Source organism: Pollicipes pollicipes, unplaced genomic scaffold, assembly GCF_011947565.3.
Source record: "Pollicipes pollicipes isolate AB1234 unplaced genomic scaffold, Ppol_2.1 Scaffold_5724;HRSCAF=6776_pilon_pilon_pilon, whole genome shotgun sequence".
Lineage (NCBI taxonomy): Eukaryota > Metazoa > Arthropoda > Thecostraca > Pollicipedomorpha > Pollicipedidae > Pollicipes > Pollicipes pollicipes.
Window position 1 is genome coordinate 40,611,100 of NW_023596746.1, and position 15,893 is coordinate 40,626,992.

At 56.9% G+C, this 15,893-nt stretch overlaps 1 protein-coding gene across 1 annotated transcript; it reads left to right on the forward strand.

Moving 5' to 3' along the window:
- Positions 1-830: 830 nt before the first annotated feature.
- Positions 831-14,037, forward strand: LOC119103043 (midasin-like). The gene is made up of 4 exons (XM_037226493.1): positions 831-839; positions 7,058-7,255; positions 12,752-12,954; positions 14,031-14,037. The coding sequence occupies exons 1-4, from the start codon at positions 831-833 to the stop codon at positions 14,035-14,037; spliced, it is 417 nt and encodes a 138-aa protein (XP_037082388.1).
- The last annotated feature ends 1,856 nt before the right edge of the window (positions 14,038-15,893 follow it).

The following is a 15,893-nucleotide window of genomic DNA, read 5'->3' on the forward strand; positions in this document are numbered from 1 at the left end:
GTACATCGTGATTCTATTTTAGATCCATGTAGTCTCTGCGAATTGCTAGCATTTTGCCGCGTTTTTAGGAAGCGTCACAGCCAGACCGCCTTCGCCAGGCGGCGCGGTTGTCTGGACAGCTGGCCCGCCACGGTCCGCCCGCTCACGTGGTGGTCTGCGTGCGTCAAGCACCTGCACCGCGCGCGGATCGCCATCCGATTCCATGTTGATCAGGCCACGACCGACGCCGTCGGGCCGGACCTGATCTTGCCGACGGGATATTGGCTCTGGTATCGTCAGCCGCCAGCTCGCGCCGCCGCTCGACGCGGCCGTAGATCAGCATCGTGTCGGGCCATCCACGCGGCTGACCTTCCCCGGCTGCGCGGACCAAGCTGTCGCCCCGCGCCGCCCGGGCACGCCGGCCGCCGACGCGGCGCCGGGCCGCTCCCTGTGGTATAGGCTCCGGGCCATGCTCCGAAGCGGCTCGCTCGTGAAGACTGGCGCCGCGCGGCTGGAAAGTCAGCTACGGGAGGGGGAGGGGGCTCATTGATGAGCGCTACAGCGGTTAATTAACAGTGTGCCTCCGAAGATGGAGAGCCCCTGGGGATCAGTCAGCGGCAGTCTGCTATAGCGAGAGGATCGCTGAGATTCGCTGTGTGGCAGTCAGGTAAAGGGAGCCCCTCTGAAAACCATCCCGTAGCAGTCGGGCACCAGGGATGGCGGTCAGATGTACGGGTATGAGGCACGTTCTTAGAACTGCCCCGCAAATCACGCTTTAGCAGTCAGCTGTTCAGAATCAATGTATCATATGTGGATCATCACATAACAGTCAGATGAGATGGCTCCTAAACATGGCTGCGGTCAGCTGGACGCTGGGCTGACAGTCACCACACATACGTTTGTCCAGTTGGGCGTCGGTGATCTGGCTATCGAATAATTTTATTCCCAATGGTCACGTGACTTCACAGAAGTCCAATTCCGCCCCATTGCCATTTTATTACATCTTCGTTCTTGGGATCTGAGTTCGGGCCGGAGCAAGGTCTGAGAGCAGTTTAGAGAGATGTAAAACCGTGTGACTATGGAGATATTGCTAGACGGCCGTTTTATGAGGCCTTTCGGTGCTGGGGCAGATAGTTCCGGTGAGATGTAGTTTGATAACCGGCCGTCAGAACGGTCAGTAGGCGTGGCTTCCGCAGCAGAGAAGATCGCTGCGCTCCGCCCTCGCTCATCGCCGTCATGCGGCGTTCGAAGTGCATGGTGACTGATAAGCTTATAACTTTCATGATGTTTTGGGAGATCACAGGCGAACATTTAAAAATTCATGGTTTTCAATTTGCTACCGCGTTGTGCGTTCAACAGCAAATGTATGCCATCCGTTGTAAATAATGTTCTCGCAAGCTGCCGGGTCGACCATTCTGACTAATGACTGCATGCAGTGTAAAACACCCCATTCGTTACCTCGGACCAATTACTGCGCCATAAAGCAGCGGCGTGTGTGGAGAGGCGGCCGCCGGTGTCGCGCCGGCGTGTCAGCCCCGCCGGCCTCGGCGCGCGCCCGGCGCATGCCGCTGACGCCGCGCCGCCGCCCAGCCGTAAATCGCCGCCGAGCGCGGCGGCGCGTCTCATTCAGGGCGCTCGGCGCTGCTGGATGACCGTGGCGACGACGGCTGCGCGCCGCGCGCCGATAAAGCTGTCCCGGCCGAGCGGCGCGCCGCTCGCGCCTCCGGATCTGGCGTCCGGGTGACGCCGCTGTCCCGGACAGCTGGCGCCCTCCGATAGGGCTGATTTAGTTTAGAAGCCGTACTGAAGGACGGCTTAGGGTCTTAGGGTCTTGGGTCTTCAGCGGACGTGCTGGTACCGGCGCTGGGGCGACTGTGTGGCGCTCTCGCTAGGACCACGGTCTGGCACTGGTGTTGGGACCACGGTATTATGCTGGTGGGGGGGGGGGGGGGAGGGGGTTCTGCGGTGGTCGACGTACGCGGATGCCTGGCCGCCGCTCTCGTCGCCCACCGCAGAACCCCCCCCCCCCCCCCCCACACACACACTGGGATCACGGTCTGATGCTCTCGCTTGGACCACGGTCTGGCACTGGTGCTGAGACCACGGTCTGACGCCCTCGCTTAGACCACGGTCTGGCGCTGGTGCTGGGACCACGGTCTGGCGCCCTCGCTGGAACCACGGTCTGGCGCTAGTGTTGGGACCACGCGCTGATGGCGCGCCGTTAGATGAAGCCGTCGGGAGCACGCGGGGGGGGGGGGGGGGGGAACTCGCGTCTGTAGGGAGGCCGGCCGCCCAGGTACGCGCCCGGACTCAGATGACATTCCATGGTTGCCGTTATGACCGGAAGCTGACCATGGCGGCCGGCTCCGTTACCTTCAGTTGGGTTTCCCTCCAATGGTTGCCAGTCAGGTTCTGTGAGATCTGGGGCGAGTTAGGTGATAACTGATATCAGCATTATCGCCACGCAAATGATATCTAAGCTCGACTGAGTGGAACACGAGGGCGCCGCGTGGGTTCGTTGTCTTTTGACTCCCATTTATATTTCGCTCCAAGCTCCTGGTGTTGTGATGAAGAAAAAAGAGAAAATAACCTGCAGAATGAACTTAATAAAACCGGGTCCCAAAGGAATTTTTTCTGACGTTTCGTCAGCCGCAGCACATTATCAAGGTGAAAGTTCACTTATGATTTGATAGAACCATGGGAATCTGTATTAGCCGTTTTCACGTCGGACCAATTGATTACAAGTTTTTGATAAGTTTAGGAATGTTTCTATGAAATTTTAGCAAATGATAACCTTTTTGACAAGGAAAACATTGTTTTCATGCAATTTCATCAACATACAAGAGGCAGGCCACATGTATCCAAGTAAAAATAAGTTTTTTTTCATTGAAAGAGACCTTCTTTAGACATTCCCCCTGCCTTCAGTTCGGCCCAAATTCTAGGAGAATAGGCCTGGTGATCAGCGCCGCCTTATTGTTTTCGTCGATGCTGTATGGAGGAAGGCGGACTTTGGGGATCATGTCATTCAAGGATCATTCGTCTTGGATCATGTTGAGGTATGTAAGTCTTGTCAGCTCTGTAAGTACTGTAAGCAAGCTCTGTAGGTACTGTGAGCTCTGTAAGTACTGCATACCTGTGAACAGGGCCACTACAAGGATATGTGTGTTGGTTTTGTCGCGTCTGCGTCAGATATACCACCTCACGTTTTTCATAAGGGCTGAAAATTTTCGGTAGGGAGGGATCTGACATCGCACCTGTCCATCAAAGCATGATCTTGCGTATAGCCATCCAACCACGATCTTTTCAAATTACGCGTATTTACAAGCGTGGTTTTACTCCTTTGCGAAACGTTTCTTGCCGAACATCGCTCATGCAAGGTATGTGGCTAGAAAATGAACACAGAAAAGGATTTTAAAAGTTTTCAGAAGTTTTGCACCGCAATCCTTCGTGGAGACAAGTACTATGCACTTTGTTCATGACTATAGTTCGCAACCTTGCATTTGCTTAGGCGTCTGTATATTAGTTACATCGTATATGCGATACGGAAGTGAACAGAGATACAATACTGAGAGACCTCGTATTTACATAATCAAACTGTTCATTCACGAAAGGTAGCACATGGCTGGTTCACCGGGAAGGCGAAAACAGCCATGGCGTACGCAATTGATAGAAGTTCCTAAATGTGATATGGAGTTTCTGACGTTCGCTCCCGTAAGCGAGGATGGCTGTGTTCTCCGCGAGTTCAGGTCAAGTAAGCTCGCGGCTATTGACTTCCTCTGTTCGTTGTAGAATGGGCCGCGGACTGTAGGTGGCAGGCCAGGCGGCAGAGAGGGAGAGAGTGAGGGATCATGTGTGCAATCCATACAGCTTCTAGTCATGCAATCTTCGCTTATGCATTTGTAGGTATGTGTGATATCTGCAACTCTCAGCTTGCTCTGTGTTTTCGATATCATTTATTGTCAGGTTAGATTGCGTCATTTTCTGGAGGGTAATCGTTTGAACCTCGTTGTCTTCATTCAAAGATGTCACGCTTTTAATACGGTTTTTGGCAACGTCTTGTCAGCTTGGTAAATCTCACTCGTTTGGTTTTTGTGGTGCGCTTCCGGCGTTTGTGTTTGTCTACCTCCCGTCCTTTTGCAGTGTCTTAATTAAGGCCTCGTGGAATGGGTTTTTGTTGGAGCTCCAGTTTGTTTGCATGACAATTGCTTGTTGGCCAGCATATTTTTTAATGTTTGCAGTTCTTTGCGTGAAAGCTGCCATGGTGCGCAGATGAGAGAATCCTCTGTGTGTAGCTGGTAGCTTCGGTTGTGTTCCGTTGAGGGCATTTGACGACAATGCCTAACAACGTATGAATGCCGGCTGATTCCCTGTTCGGGGCCGCATGCGCATGACCGACTTCAGTGGATGGCGCCGACCCAGAGTTCGCTGATGCCATTACCTGTGGTTTCCTCCGTGCCTCGTGTCGTCGCGACTCTCGTCCGTGTCCGGATGTGGTCTGTTTCAACCCGTGTTGTACAGGTGCACTGTACATCCGTGTCTGCGGACTTCGTGTCTTCCGCGGTAATCGAATGAGAGGGTGAGATGTCCATCACATCGCAACACGGCAAGAAAACCAAGGCCCATCAGAGGGCTGGCATGCAAATATTTTGAAAGCGTTCAACACAACTACTTAAGTACTTTGTTTTTGGTGCTGAAAGCCGTATGGCGGCGACGCCTTCAGCGATTGCTTGGATACAAGACTGACGAAACACTGACTGGCCGGCCCGCCAAAGTCCGCGGATTTCCGGCTAGTTGACTTAAGACAAACTCGGGGCCCGGTTTCGACGAAGATTCTCGAAGCGGGAAGCCATCGACGTGAAGTGCCTGGCTCCGTAGCTGTAGCGTAGTCCGGTAGCTGTTCTGCCTGCCTCAGTCTGTGAAGTCGCCACCGGGTCTGAGATAGTTCGCCACCCACCACCGCTTCATGGGAGAGGGTGTGGGGGGGGGGGGGGGTGAGGGGCAACACTTGGTGGTATGTCAGACATCTCAGCATGTGCGATTTCAGCTATGCAACCGGAAAGCTTGAAATGACAGTCCATACCCATGACCATTCCCACCTGAAACATTTAGGTGATACTTCCAACATTCGTAATGAGACACCTGTCCCTCAAGTCACTGTCAAATGAATAATGGATCCGCAAAATCTTTGATTGACTTCAACGCTCTGGAGCATCTGTAGTAATTGCCATATAACTTTTCAACCAACGCCAGATAAAATAATCAGTTCTATTGCATCAGATTCCTACCATAATGCTAACGAATGTCAAACATCAAGGCCAGGCTGTCTCATCTGATCTCAATTCATCGTCCTTAGGGTAACACAACGTGTGTGATTCGTGCCGTGGTTTCGAAACGTAGCAGCTAAGCCGGGTGGTTAATCACAAATGGGCTTGACAATGATTCTTCTTCGACATCTACCAGTTGACCTCACATAGCCTCTGATGACCTGGCTCAACCTTCCGTGTCATTGCTGACCAAAACCAGCCGTCGAGTCACCCGACGAATTACATAAACACAGGGCAAGGTGAAGGGCGCGCCTGAAGAGCTGCGCTTCAGGCGATAACCGCATTCCATGCCTCCCCTAGCGACGTCGCGACTTAGTTGGCTGGCATACCATCGGTTATTTCTCCGTCAAGTGTGCGAAAAGTCAATCACCTGTCAAGTACTGAAAGTTTCGTAGCTCTGCCTGAAATACTGAAGAGGATATCCTCAGAACTGCAATCTCGAGGAAGGGGAGGGAGTACTTTAAACCTACTCCGTTGCTGCTGCGGGATTGGATTGTTCGCCATTTGCCGATCATGCTGCTCGAAAGCAGTAGGTATGCTTTCGCCATTCTTTGACATACAGGCTGTTGGACTACAACAGGCACTTAATGCGTTGTAAACACAACACGTATGCATTTCCTGAACTACGCCCTCATATAGCGTCACTGTTAGGTATGCACTGTCATCATGCGTACTGTGCATATGCATTTGCTGTAAGTAAAAATGTTTTAGGCTTCTGTTTTGTAGCATTATGGGTAAGCAGTTCTTATTCTGACAACCATCGACCTTCAGTAGGCAGTAAGTGCTGCTTAAACGACGTTGTCAAGCAAGCATTGACTTGACACGGCCAGTGTTCTTAAAATGACAAGACGTCTAACCTACCCGATTCAAAATAAGGGACAAAGCAATCTGTGTCACCAAGGCCAAACATTCGTATTGATTCAAAATCTTTGAATCGACGCTCGCCTGAACCCTGCAAATATTTGTGGTGGATGGATCTATCCCTCATTCAGATTAATGGGCCCGTCATCAGTGCCGATAGCTCCCCGGGCGGGCGGGCTTTTGGGCCGATCCTTTTGGCGGGCGTTCCGTAATCAATGACTCATTACTGATGGCCGCGGCTCGTTTGAGCCGGGCGGGACACCCCGGATAAGGGTGCGAACAAGGCGCCATCGCGTCCGCGCCCTGGCCGGGGGCGTACAGGGGCGAGTCGGACGCTCCAGACGCCGGCGTGGCCATGCGGCGGTCACGCACGGTCGGCCACGGTGCCACAGGGCCTCATCCCTCGTCTTACGTGCCCGATGGGCCTCCAGGGCTGACCACGTGTCTTTGAGCCTGCTGTCGCCGTGTACCGGTCCGCCGGCGCGGGGCCGCTGCGCTGCGCGGCGTCCACGACTTGACCTGCCGGTGCGGCTCCAACCCCTCACCGCCGCGGCCTGACCTGCCGGTGCGACTCCGACCTTTCGCCGCCACGGCCTGATATGGTGTGGCTCTGACGTCCCTCCGCCGCGGCTTGACCCGGTGTGGCTCTGACCTCTGGCCGCCACGGCCTGACCTGCTGGTGTGGCTCTGACCTCTTACCGCCGCGGCCTGACCTGGTGTGGCTCTGACCTCTCGCCGCCACGGCCTGACCTGGTGTGGCTCCGACCTCTTACCGCTGCGGCCTGACCTGGTGTGGCTCTGACCTCTAACCGCCGCGGCCTGACCTGATGTGGCTCTGACCTCTCGCCGCCACGGCCTGACCTGGTGTGACTCTGACCTTTCGCCGCCGACAGCTGAACCTGGCGTCACAGTCGGTGCTGGAGGGCCTGAACGCCTGTCTGGACCACCGCGGCTCGGTGTTCGTGCCAGAGCTGGGGCGCACGTTCGCCCTCCAACGGGGCGTCACGCGCATCTTCGCATGCCAGAACCCGCTGCACGAGGGCGGCGCGCGCAAGGGCCTGCCCAAGTCCTTCCTCAACCGCTTCACACAGGTGAGACGGCGCTCGGTGTGATGTGTGACGTGTTACACGTAATGTGTGGATTGTGTGACGTGTGACATGTGACATGTAACATGTAGCATGTGGTCATGCGGGACTTGAGCACAAGAACCTGTGCCGATCACTCGGCTGGTGCAGCGTGGAAGCGTCAGTGACGGTTCAGGTATTGCTGGCCACACTACGGCAAGTCCTCATCGATCACCTATGTTGCGATTCGTCTTACGCGCTGCTGTGGAGACGATGCCGCCGTACTCCCACCCGTCGCATCCCTGGCCGTGCCCGACTCGGCCGTCCTCAAACCTCACACAGCGACGGCTGCTGCGAGCGCGCACGTGCCATTGTCCGTCTGTAGTTTGCCGCAGTGGGAGGCTTCCGAGAATTCGTAGACCGCTCGAGGAACTTTTGCGTATGAGTAAGAGGGGTTCCTCAGCCTTTCATCCGCGTCCGTTATTTGGTTTTCTATCCGACTTGCAAACATTACAAGATGAATATTTTGCCTTCAAGATTTGCTGCGCCGAGTGTAATCAACTTTGCGAAAGCTTCATACCAACGACGGAGTCTTTGAAATGGGCAAATAAGATAAGCTAGTAATATCAGAAATAGTCTGTTGTAGGCAATCATACTCCGCGAGCGTGGGGACCGCATTTTCACTCAACCCGTGACCAAGCAACATTATGGTGATCCCGCACGTGGGCATTATGGGCGCCGTAAATCGCTGACGGCCGGGGCCCGTTGGTGGGCGGTGCGAAGCTTCCGGCCGTTGAACAGGGCGGTGGACGGCGGACTGAGCCGGCGAGACTTGCGCCGGTGCCAGGTGAGGCCGGCTAAAGGTTCCGTGGGGGTGCCGGGGACGGTCATCCCCGGCCGGAGGTCCTCCGGTGGGGCCGGGACGGCCACCCCCTGCCGGAGGTCCTCCGACGGCGGCCACCCCCGGCCAGAGGTCCTCCGGTGGGGCCGGGACGGCCACCCCCGGCCAGAGGTCTTCCGTCGCGCCAGGGACGGCCACCCCCGGCCGGAGGTCCTCCGGTGGGGCCGGGACGGCCACCTCCGGCCAGAGGTCTTCCGTCGCGCCAGGGACGACCACCCCCGGCCAGAGGTCTTCCGGCGGCGGCCACCCCCGGCCAGAGGTCTTCCGGCGGCGGCCACCCCCGGCCGGAGGTCCTCCGGTGGGGCCGGGACGGCCACCCCCGGCCGGAGGTCCTCCGGCGGCGGCCACCCCCGGCCAGAGGTCTTCCGGCGGCGGCCACCCCCGGCCGGAGGTCCTCCGGTGGGGCCGGGACGGCCACCCCCGGCCGGAGGTCCTCCGGCGGCGGCCACCCCCGGCCGGAGGTCCTCCGGTGGGGCCGGGACGGCCACCCCCGGCCGGAGGTCCTCCGGCGGCGGCCACCCCCCGGCCAGAGGTCTTCCGGCGGCGGCCACCCCCGGCCGGAGGTCCTCCGGCGGCGGCCACCCCCGGCGGAGGTCTTCCAGCAGCACCGGGACGGCTACCTCCCCCCCCCCCCCCGGCGACAGGTCTTACGGCAGCGCCAGTGGACCAGTACAGAGATCCGCGGTCCGGTCTGCCTCAGGGAGAACAGGCTACCTAAGGAGAAGGCGGGGAAGATCCTGTAGCTTCTCTATTGTCGTAACGTGTGCAGCATAGTTGTATTTGCCTGCTCCACTGCTACAAAGCGGCTAAGGATGGCAGCGAACGGTCCAGTCCGGCATGCGTCCTTAAGAAGTTAGGAGAGCCGCAGTCGTGCCTGGCATGCATTTGGCGTATGAACCTCTCATATATTGTTGCTGGGATAAATGTAGCTGCGGACATTTGACATTATTGTGTTGGTCTAAGCATTTTGAGGATGCATTTCCAAGCACTTTGATATGGTGCGCTGAAACAGCTGGGTCGACTGTCATCAGACCTTCACCGTCGGGTACGGCGGCCCGATGGGGCGACCGCGGCGTCATGACAGGATGGTCTGGGCACTCCGGGTTCAAAGCACTGCTTAATTACCACAACCGGCATTTGGATGTACACCTTCTGCTGTGGGTGCATTGGGTGGCAAGTGATGCGCGCACGAGGCTTCGCTCGCCAAGTCCACTGCCGTTAGAGTGGTGGTGTCCTGCAGCTGGAATCTGGCACAACGGGTCTCGGTAGAGTTTGGGCCTTACCGAAAGACTTGTTGTCAAAGTCCGTTTCGGGATGGACGTGGGCGCGCGCTAGCTTATTCTGTCATGTCTTCGGGCGGGGGGGGGGGGGGGGCTGTGCCGATAACTGGATGGGTCGGAACCGCCAAGTTCGGTGCGCTTTTCTGCGGCCACAGTTTCTGTGGGGATGAGCATTGGTATGGGACGTGTGCGTATTGTGGCACTCGACACACGCGCTCACGTTTCGTTACCCTCCACTGACTAACCCACACCCGGCTTTAGGACATTTCTGTTTCCCAGGGATGTCTAATGAGTCCGTGGAGAATTGAATTGGGCATTGGCTTGCGTCTAAGTAATCTACTGAGCTGTGCCCCGCTCTCCCGCTCACATTCGTCGTCGGCGGGCGTGCTCTCGCGCCCCGCCTCCTCGCCTCAGTTCGTTTGCGTGTGTCGGTGCCGTCTCGCGCCCGGTGCTGCGCCTTTCCGTGAGACGGCGCCGTCATCGTCAACGTTTTGCTGGTGCTCGGAACGTGACGGTAAGTGGCAGCGGCTCGACGTTTTCCGTCGTCGGGGCGGGGCCGCCCGACGGGCTGCTGAAGGCCCATTGGGGTAGGGAGAGAGAGGGAGGGGCGGTGACAGTTTACTTTCGGACCCAACCGGTCTCCGTTAGCAATTCCAAAGAGCCCTGCAGAGAAAGCCCCTCGCAGGCTTCCCGTACTTGGAAGCTTCCTATGATCCCACACTGCCAAGCCCCCTAATCCACCAGGCTCAACGCGCCGTCCCGCGCGTCACCTGCCACCCGGCCACCATGTCGTCCCCGCGCGCAGGTCTCGCCTCGGGGCACGGCGTGGCGCTTCTCCGTGTCGCGGCCCTGAGAACAGTCCAGCGGCGCGACCGCGTGCTGGCTTACTGGGGTCCGAAGTCCAATGTGCTGAAGTCCAAAGCCAATCCTGCTTAGCTACTGCCTGCTCTGACGCTGTTTCATACGCGTGTAATGCAAAAATGATCCAATCTGTGGAATCGCTTGAGTTGCTGTGGCCCGACCCGGGCAACCCCAACGGTGGTCTCGCTCATGCAAGGCAAGAAAACCTGTACCACGGGTAGCCGTGCCATGGTGCTGTATGGCACGGCCTGGATACATTAGTGCGATTTGTCTGGTAAACTGGGTGTAAACTATCTCGTAGTTTGGGCCACTTTGTTTGTGATGTCAGTTTCGATAGGACAGAGGGCTTTGGACGTCTGCTCCGCTCAAGGCGATAGGAACAATAAGGCTCCGCATATCCAGTTGTATTCAGCTGAGATTACTTGATGCCTCGCGGTCATTCATCTGAAGCATCTACGCCTGTCTTATCAGGCCATTCTGAATGCGTCATTGACGTCATGACGTCATCCTGATGAATGCGACTCGTAAAAATGTTGACAACGCTTCTGCTTTCTGGACGGGAGCCCTCATATGCTGGGCGAAGGTGTTGATTATCTAACGATTAGTTTAAAGGCTTTTCTATTCTAATGTTCCCAAGCTTCCAATAGCACCAAGTCTGCCTTGTGATTAACAGGCTGCATTTTAAGGGAGCCCGCCGGATCTAGTTTCCGCGGGCTGGTGATGCTGCTGCGTACTGGCCTCAGACAGACCGGCTGCGGAGCAAAGCCAGCCGCTCTCGGGCGGCAGGGCCGCCACTCGGCAGCTGCTGTTTGAGCCGCGTCTCGCACCGCCGTGTGTGACCTGGCTCCCGTGCCGTACCGGATCCCCCGGCGGGCGGCGGCTGGGCGGAGCCGGCTCTGGCGGCAGCCGACGCCTTCAGGCCGGGCGCCTGCTCCATCACCGCCCCCCCCCCCCTCCCGGCCGCTGTGTCTGTGGCACTGAGGTCACAATGCCATCCTAATCGCGTTAAAGGGTTTGGGCGTGTCAGAACAACTGCACCGACTTTGTTCTCCGCAATAAAACGGAAGTTTTTTTCTGCAAAGCGTTTGTTCTGTACCAACACATACAACTGCATGGAGAGAAGGCCGTCTCGGCAGCGTTTTGTTCAGTCAAACTCGCCGTAACGCCACGGCCGGGACTGCTGCCAAAGTTGTGAGTACTACAGATGTACGCGATGCAATGTTTGAAAGTGCCGCTGTCGTTCCATAAAGTCTCATTCCAGTACCATAACTTCTCAGAATTGCTGCATCGTAAAGAGCAAACGCCTGGCATGAATAAAGCGTCGTACAAATCAGGGACAGACGGTGCAACTTTACACGTCTCAGCTCAAAAAACTGAATAGTTTGTGCGCCCAATCCTGCTAATGCGGGCTCGGTAGCTGCGTGCCGTGTCTTTTTTGTGCGTCGTGATTTAGGCCGTCTCCACGGCTGCCGGCACTGCCGGCGCCCCCGAAATCTGCGATCTCGGCCGTCTCTACCGCTGCCGGCGCTGCCGGCGCCCCCCGAAATCTGCGATCTCGGCCGTCTCTACCGCTGCCGGCGCTGCCGGCGCCCCCCGAAATCTGCGATCTCGGCCGTCTCTACCGCTGCCGGCGCTGCCGGCGCCCCCCGAAATCTGCGATCTCGGCCGTCTCTACCGCTGCCGGCGCCCCCCGAAATCTGCGATCTCGGCCGTCTCCAATCGGCTCGATGTGGCGGCCGGCCGTGGACTTCACTGCATTGTGAGGCCTCAGCTCATTGAAACGAGGCTCTCAGAAGACAACCGTGGCTTTGGTGCCATTGTGTTCAGGCTGCACTTCGTGGAAGCCTCAAGCGATGTCGTTCGAGCAAACTGGCTCGGCCATTTTTGTTTCAGTTTAGTGCGAGCGCTTTGTAATGGAAAGGCGTCAAGAAGGGTGCCGTCTCGGCTTCTCCGTGTAGCCACGATGCAATTGTTTTCAGTTGAACGGGCTTATAAAACACTAAACCATTTCTCCAAATGCCTGCGCCCGAAAACTGCCGGCGGTATGTGACCTTTGCCAGCGCTTAATAGCCTTATTCGGCGTGTGCAGTGCTACTTCTCTTGTATTGCTTGATGCCTCGTGTCCATTTATCTGAAGTACCTCCACATGTCCTTGGCCATGGTGATAAATGCGTCCCGTAGAAATGCTAACAACGCTCCTCGTTCGTGAATGTGTGAGCCCCAGCTTGCCTCTCAGCGCCACGTTGGGGTGAGTGGCGCGTCGCTGGCGCGCGGCTCAGTGCTGCAGCCCTTCCGCGTTGTTTTTCCTCTCCTGCCGTCTGATTGCCCGGCCCGACTGTACGTGAGAGCTGTCGGCCGCACTCGTTTGTTACGGTGCGTCTGAGTAACGACCTGACGGAATAATGCGATGATTTCTGCCAGCGTGTCGGCCGGTGCCCCCCGCTCCCCACCCCGTCACACCCACCCCACCCCTGCCGGCAGGTGTTCGTGGAGCCGCTCTCGCAAGACGACCTGGAGCACATCGTGCTGTCGACGCGTCTGCCGGCGGGCGGCCGCTGTCCGCCGGCGGCTGACGTGCGCCGCATGGCTGACTTCAGCCGTCGACTCAACGCCGCCGTCCACGGCCGGCGCGAATTCGGCCAGCGCGGCGGGCCCTGGGAGTTTAACCTGCGCGACATCACCAGGCGAGTGGGGTCGGCGACGACCGGCTGCACCCAGCGCCGGCTGGGTCGGCGTGGGAGCGGCCGGCGGTGACCAGCTGCACTCAGCGCCTGCTGGGCTGGTGGGGCAGGGGCCGGCGGCCACCGGCTGCGCCCAGCGCCGGTTGCTTGGGCGGGGCAGTGGCCGCCGGTGACCGGCTGCACCCAGCGCCGGTTGTTTCGGCGGGGCAGGGGCCGGCGGTGACCGGCTGCACCCAGCGCCGATCGCTTCGGCGGGGCAGTGGCCGGCGGTGACCAGCTGCACCCAGCGCCGGCTGGGTCGGCGTGGGAGCGGCCGGCGGTGACCAGCTGCACCCAGCGCCGGTTGCTTCGGCGGGGCAGTGGCCAGCGGGGCAAGGGCCGGCGGGCGGGCGCGTGTTCGCCGCTTGCCGCAGCGATGCGGGTCTGACGCGAGGCTCTGTGGCGGATCGCCGCACCAGGCCGCGCTTCATCAGATGGCCAATCCGCCTCCGGGAAACGGTCCCCCGAGGGTGGGCAGTAATGCTTTCCGGAATGGAGGATGCTGGCGTCCGATAACGGATGATCTTTTCGTGGAAGGGCGGTTTGGTGCCTTGCGAGAAGACTGGCGGCTGAAGCGCCGGAAATTCGGCGTTGTTTGGGCAAAGTCGAACGGATGCGATCAACAGGGAAAATTGATAGATCTCGAGTACGTGCCTATATTACCTTATATGCCATGGCTCAATAGAAGCTTCATTCGATTTCCGCCCATCGCGAGTTCGAAAAGCTTGACTGCGGAGCACGTCCCCGGATAGTCAGGTGCGGTGGGGTGGGCTTTTGCTCTCTAAGATATCAAAAAGGTCAGAGGACTAGATACTCCAAATTCACAACGTAAGTTGACCTTTGGGGTGCAGTCCCTTGTGTCAAATTTTGAAATCCGTCGGTCTTGACTTTCTGGTGAAATGAGGTCAAACATGGTCAAACTTCAGATCGGTGTCTGAAGTACCCTCAGACCCCACGCAATCAACTTTAACGTACCCATCTTATCTAAGCAAAAGGCCACTGGTGTTCAAATCAGCTGATTGACCGTATTTGGCCTTTAGGTCATAGTGACCAAAACCCATCGTGTTTATCGTGATATTTGAATTCACGATAAGGGTCAAGAACTTCTGTAGGCGGCATGTTCCTCACAGGTACGGGTTGATTAAGGTCATTTCAAGTCATTAACCTCCCTTGAATTTAATACGTCAAGATTAGGAATATCTTGGTGTCTTTGTGGTCAAAGAAGCCGAAAGGTGTGTCGAAAAATACTCTAGGAAGCCAATTTTCCAGTTAAAACTGGTTTGGCTGTGACTACCATCTGGCCTTCATAGCTGACCCAAGGGCAATGGAATTAGGTGTAATTTCGATTTGAGTTGTCCAAATGCCTGAGAAACCATCCTATAGTTAACTAGTTTTTTTCGAAAACGACGTAGCAGCTTTGAAAGGTGCACTAATAAATTAGTATCGCCTGCACCCATCGCCTGATTTCGACCTGCTCGTGTTAGCCAACTGGTGGCTAATTTTTGTGCTAAAATATACGCCTTTTTCAATTGGCTAGCGCTGCATAAAGATTGTTGTGACCATGGCGCACAGTTCAGAAGTTGTCCTGGAAAAGACGAGAGGATGGCTCAAATTGACACTCACCGGAGTACGTGTTAACATATTGCTATTGCGTTTTGGAGACGAATTATTGCTGAAAGCGCACTTGTGTCACAGGATCATTAAACCGGCGTTGGACAGCCGGGATGTTAGGGAAAATATTTATGCCCAGATGTATTTTTTTATGAGTGGTAGCTAAATCAGAATTCAGGTCGTTTTTCATTGCCTTAGGGTTCGGGCAACTTGGAATCCGGCGGGTCGTGACCCAGCTACGGGTCACGACCCGTCGGTGTTTGTCGTCGGACTGCGTGTGGATCGTCTGGTGTTGAAATTGATTGCCAGCTGTGCTTCAGTTCCCTGACATCACTGTTTTCGGAAATAGCGACGTCAATTGGTTGATCACATACATGCGTCTTACAATTATTGGCAATGCTATGTTAGTGAACCTTATCAGTTCGAGATTGGGGCGAACTTGTGTTCGCCACACGCATTTGCGTTTCACTAACTACCCAAAATCGAATTCGTCGTGGCGCTTTTATGATGCGTTGCCCCATTCCACGATTATCCACAAAAGCAGCAAACTAATCGCTGTGATGTTTTCGCTGGCTCGTCGTTTTGCCTCTGAATTGGTTTCTTTAGTTCGGCTGTCCTATTGTCCGAACTTCAAATCTAATGTGGAACTTGGCCCGGAGTTTCCCCACTGCCGCATTTCATCCGCTCTGATTTCGCCATTCGCGGCGAGATGGGTTCAGCTTGTATGGGCTCGTTCATCGTCCGCGCCCTGACGCGCGCGGGTGTCGTGTGCGCCGTTTTTGCCGCCGCTACCGCGCCGCGAACAGCGCAGGGTGTAAGGCGGCCATCCATTGCGACCGCGGCCCCTTTGTCCGGCCTGAACAGCGGCATTCAGCGACCGCAGCCTGTATGCCTACGGCAAGTGTTGGGCCGGCCACTTGTAACGAAGGCGTAGTCGAGGCGCTGCCCCGCATCGCGGCCGTCGTCCTGCGGCCGGCTGCCAGGCGCCGAGGAGCGCGAAGGTCCGGGCCGGGGAGGATAGGGAGGGCCCGGGCCTCCCGGGCGCCAGCCGCTGTCTCGGTCAGCGGGGGAGTCGGCGGGAGACCAGGGAGGCCCGGGCCGCCCGGGCGCCAGCCAGCGTCTCAGCTGGCTCTGTGCGCCCGCGGAACAGGCTGCGGACCTGCCATTTGTTCCAGCCGACCAAAGTGACCCCACGTTCCGTCGCTCTGCCAGAGAACTGGGCCAAGGTGATTCACCCTACGCGTTTTAGCAAATGTAACCCTTTTCTATGCACGTATTTTTGGCCTAATTCA

Excerpts from the sequence above, each read along its gene's own strand:
- LOC119103043 (XM_037226493.1), top strand. Across the intron at positions 7,256-12,751 it reads TCCTCAACCGCTTCACACAG|GTGTTCGTGGAGCCGCTCTC; the intron begins GTGAGACGGCGC and ends CCCTGCCGGCAG.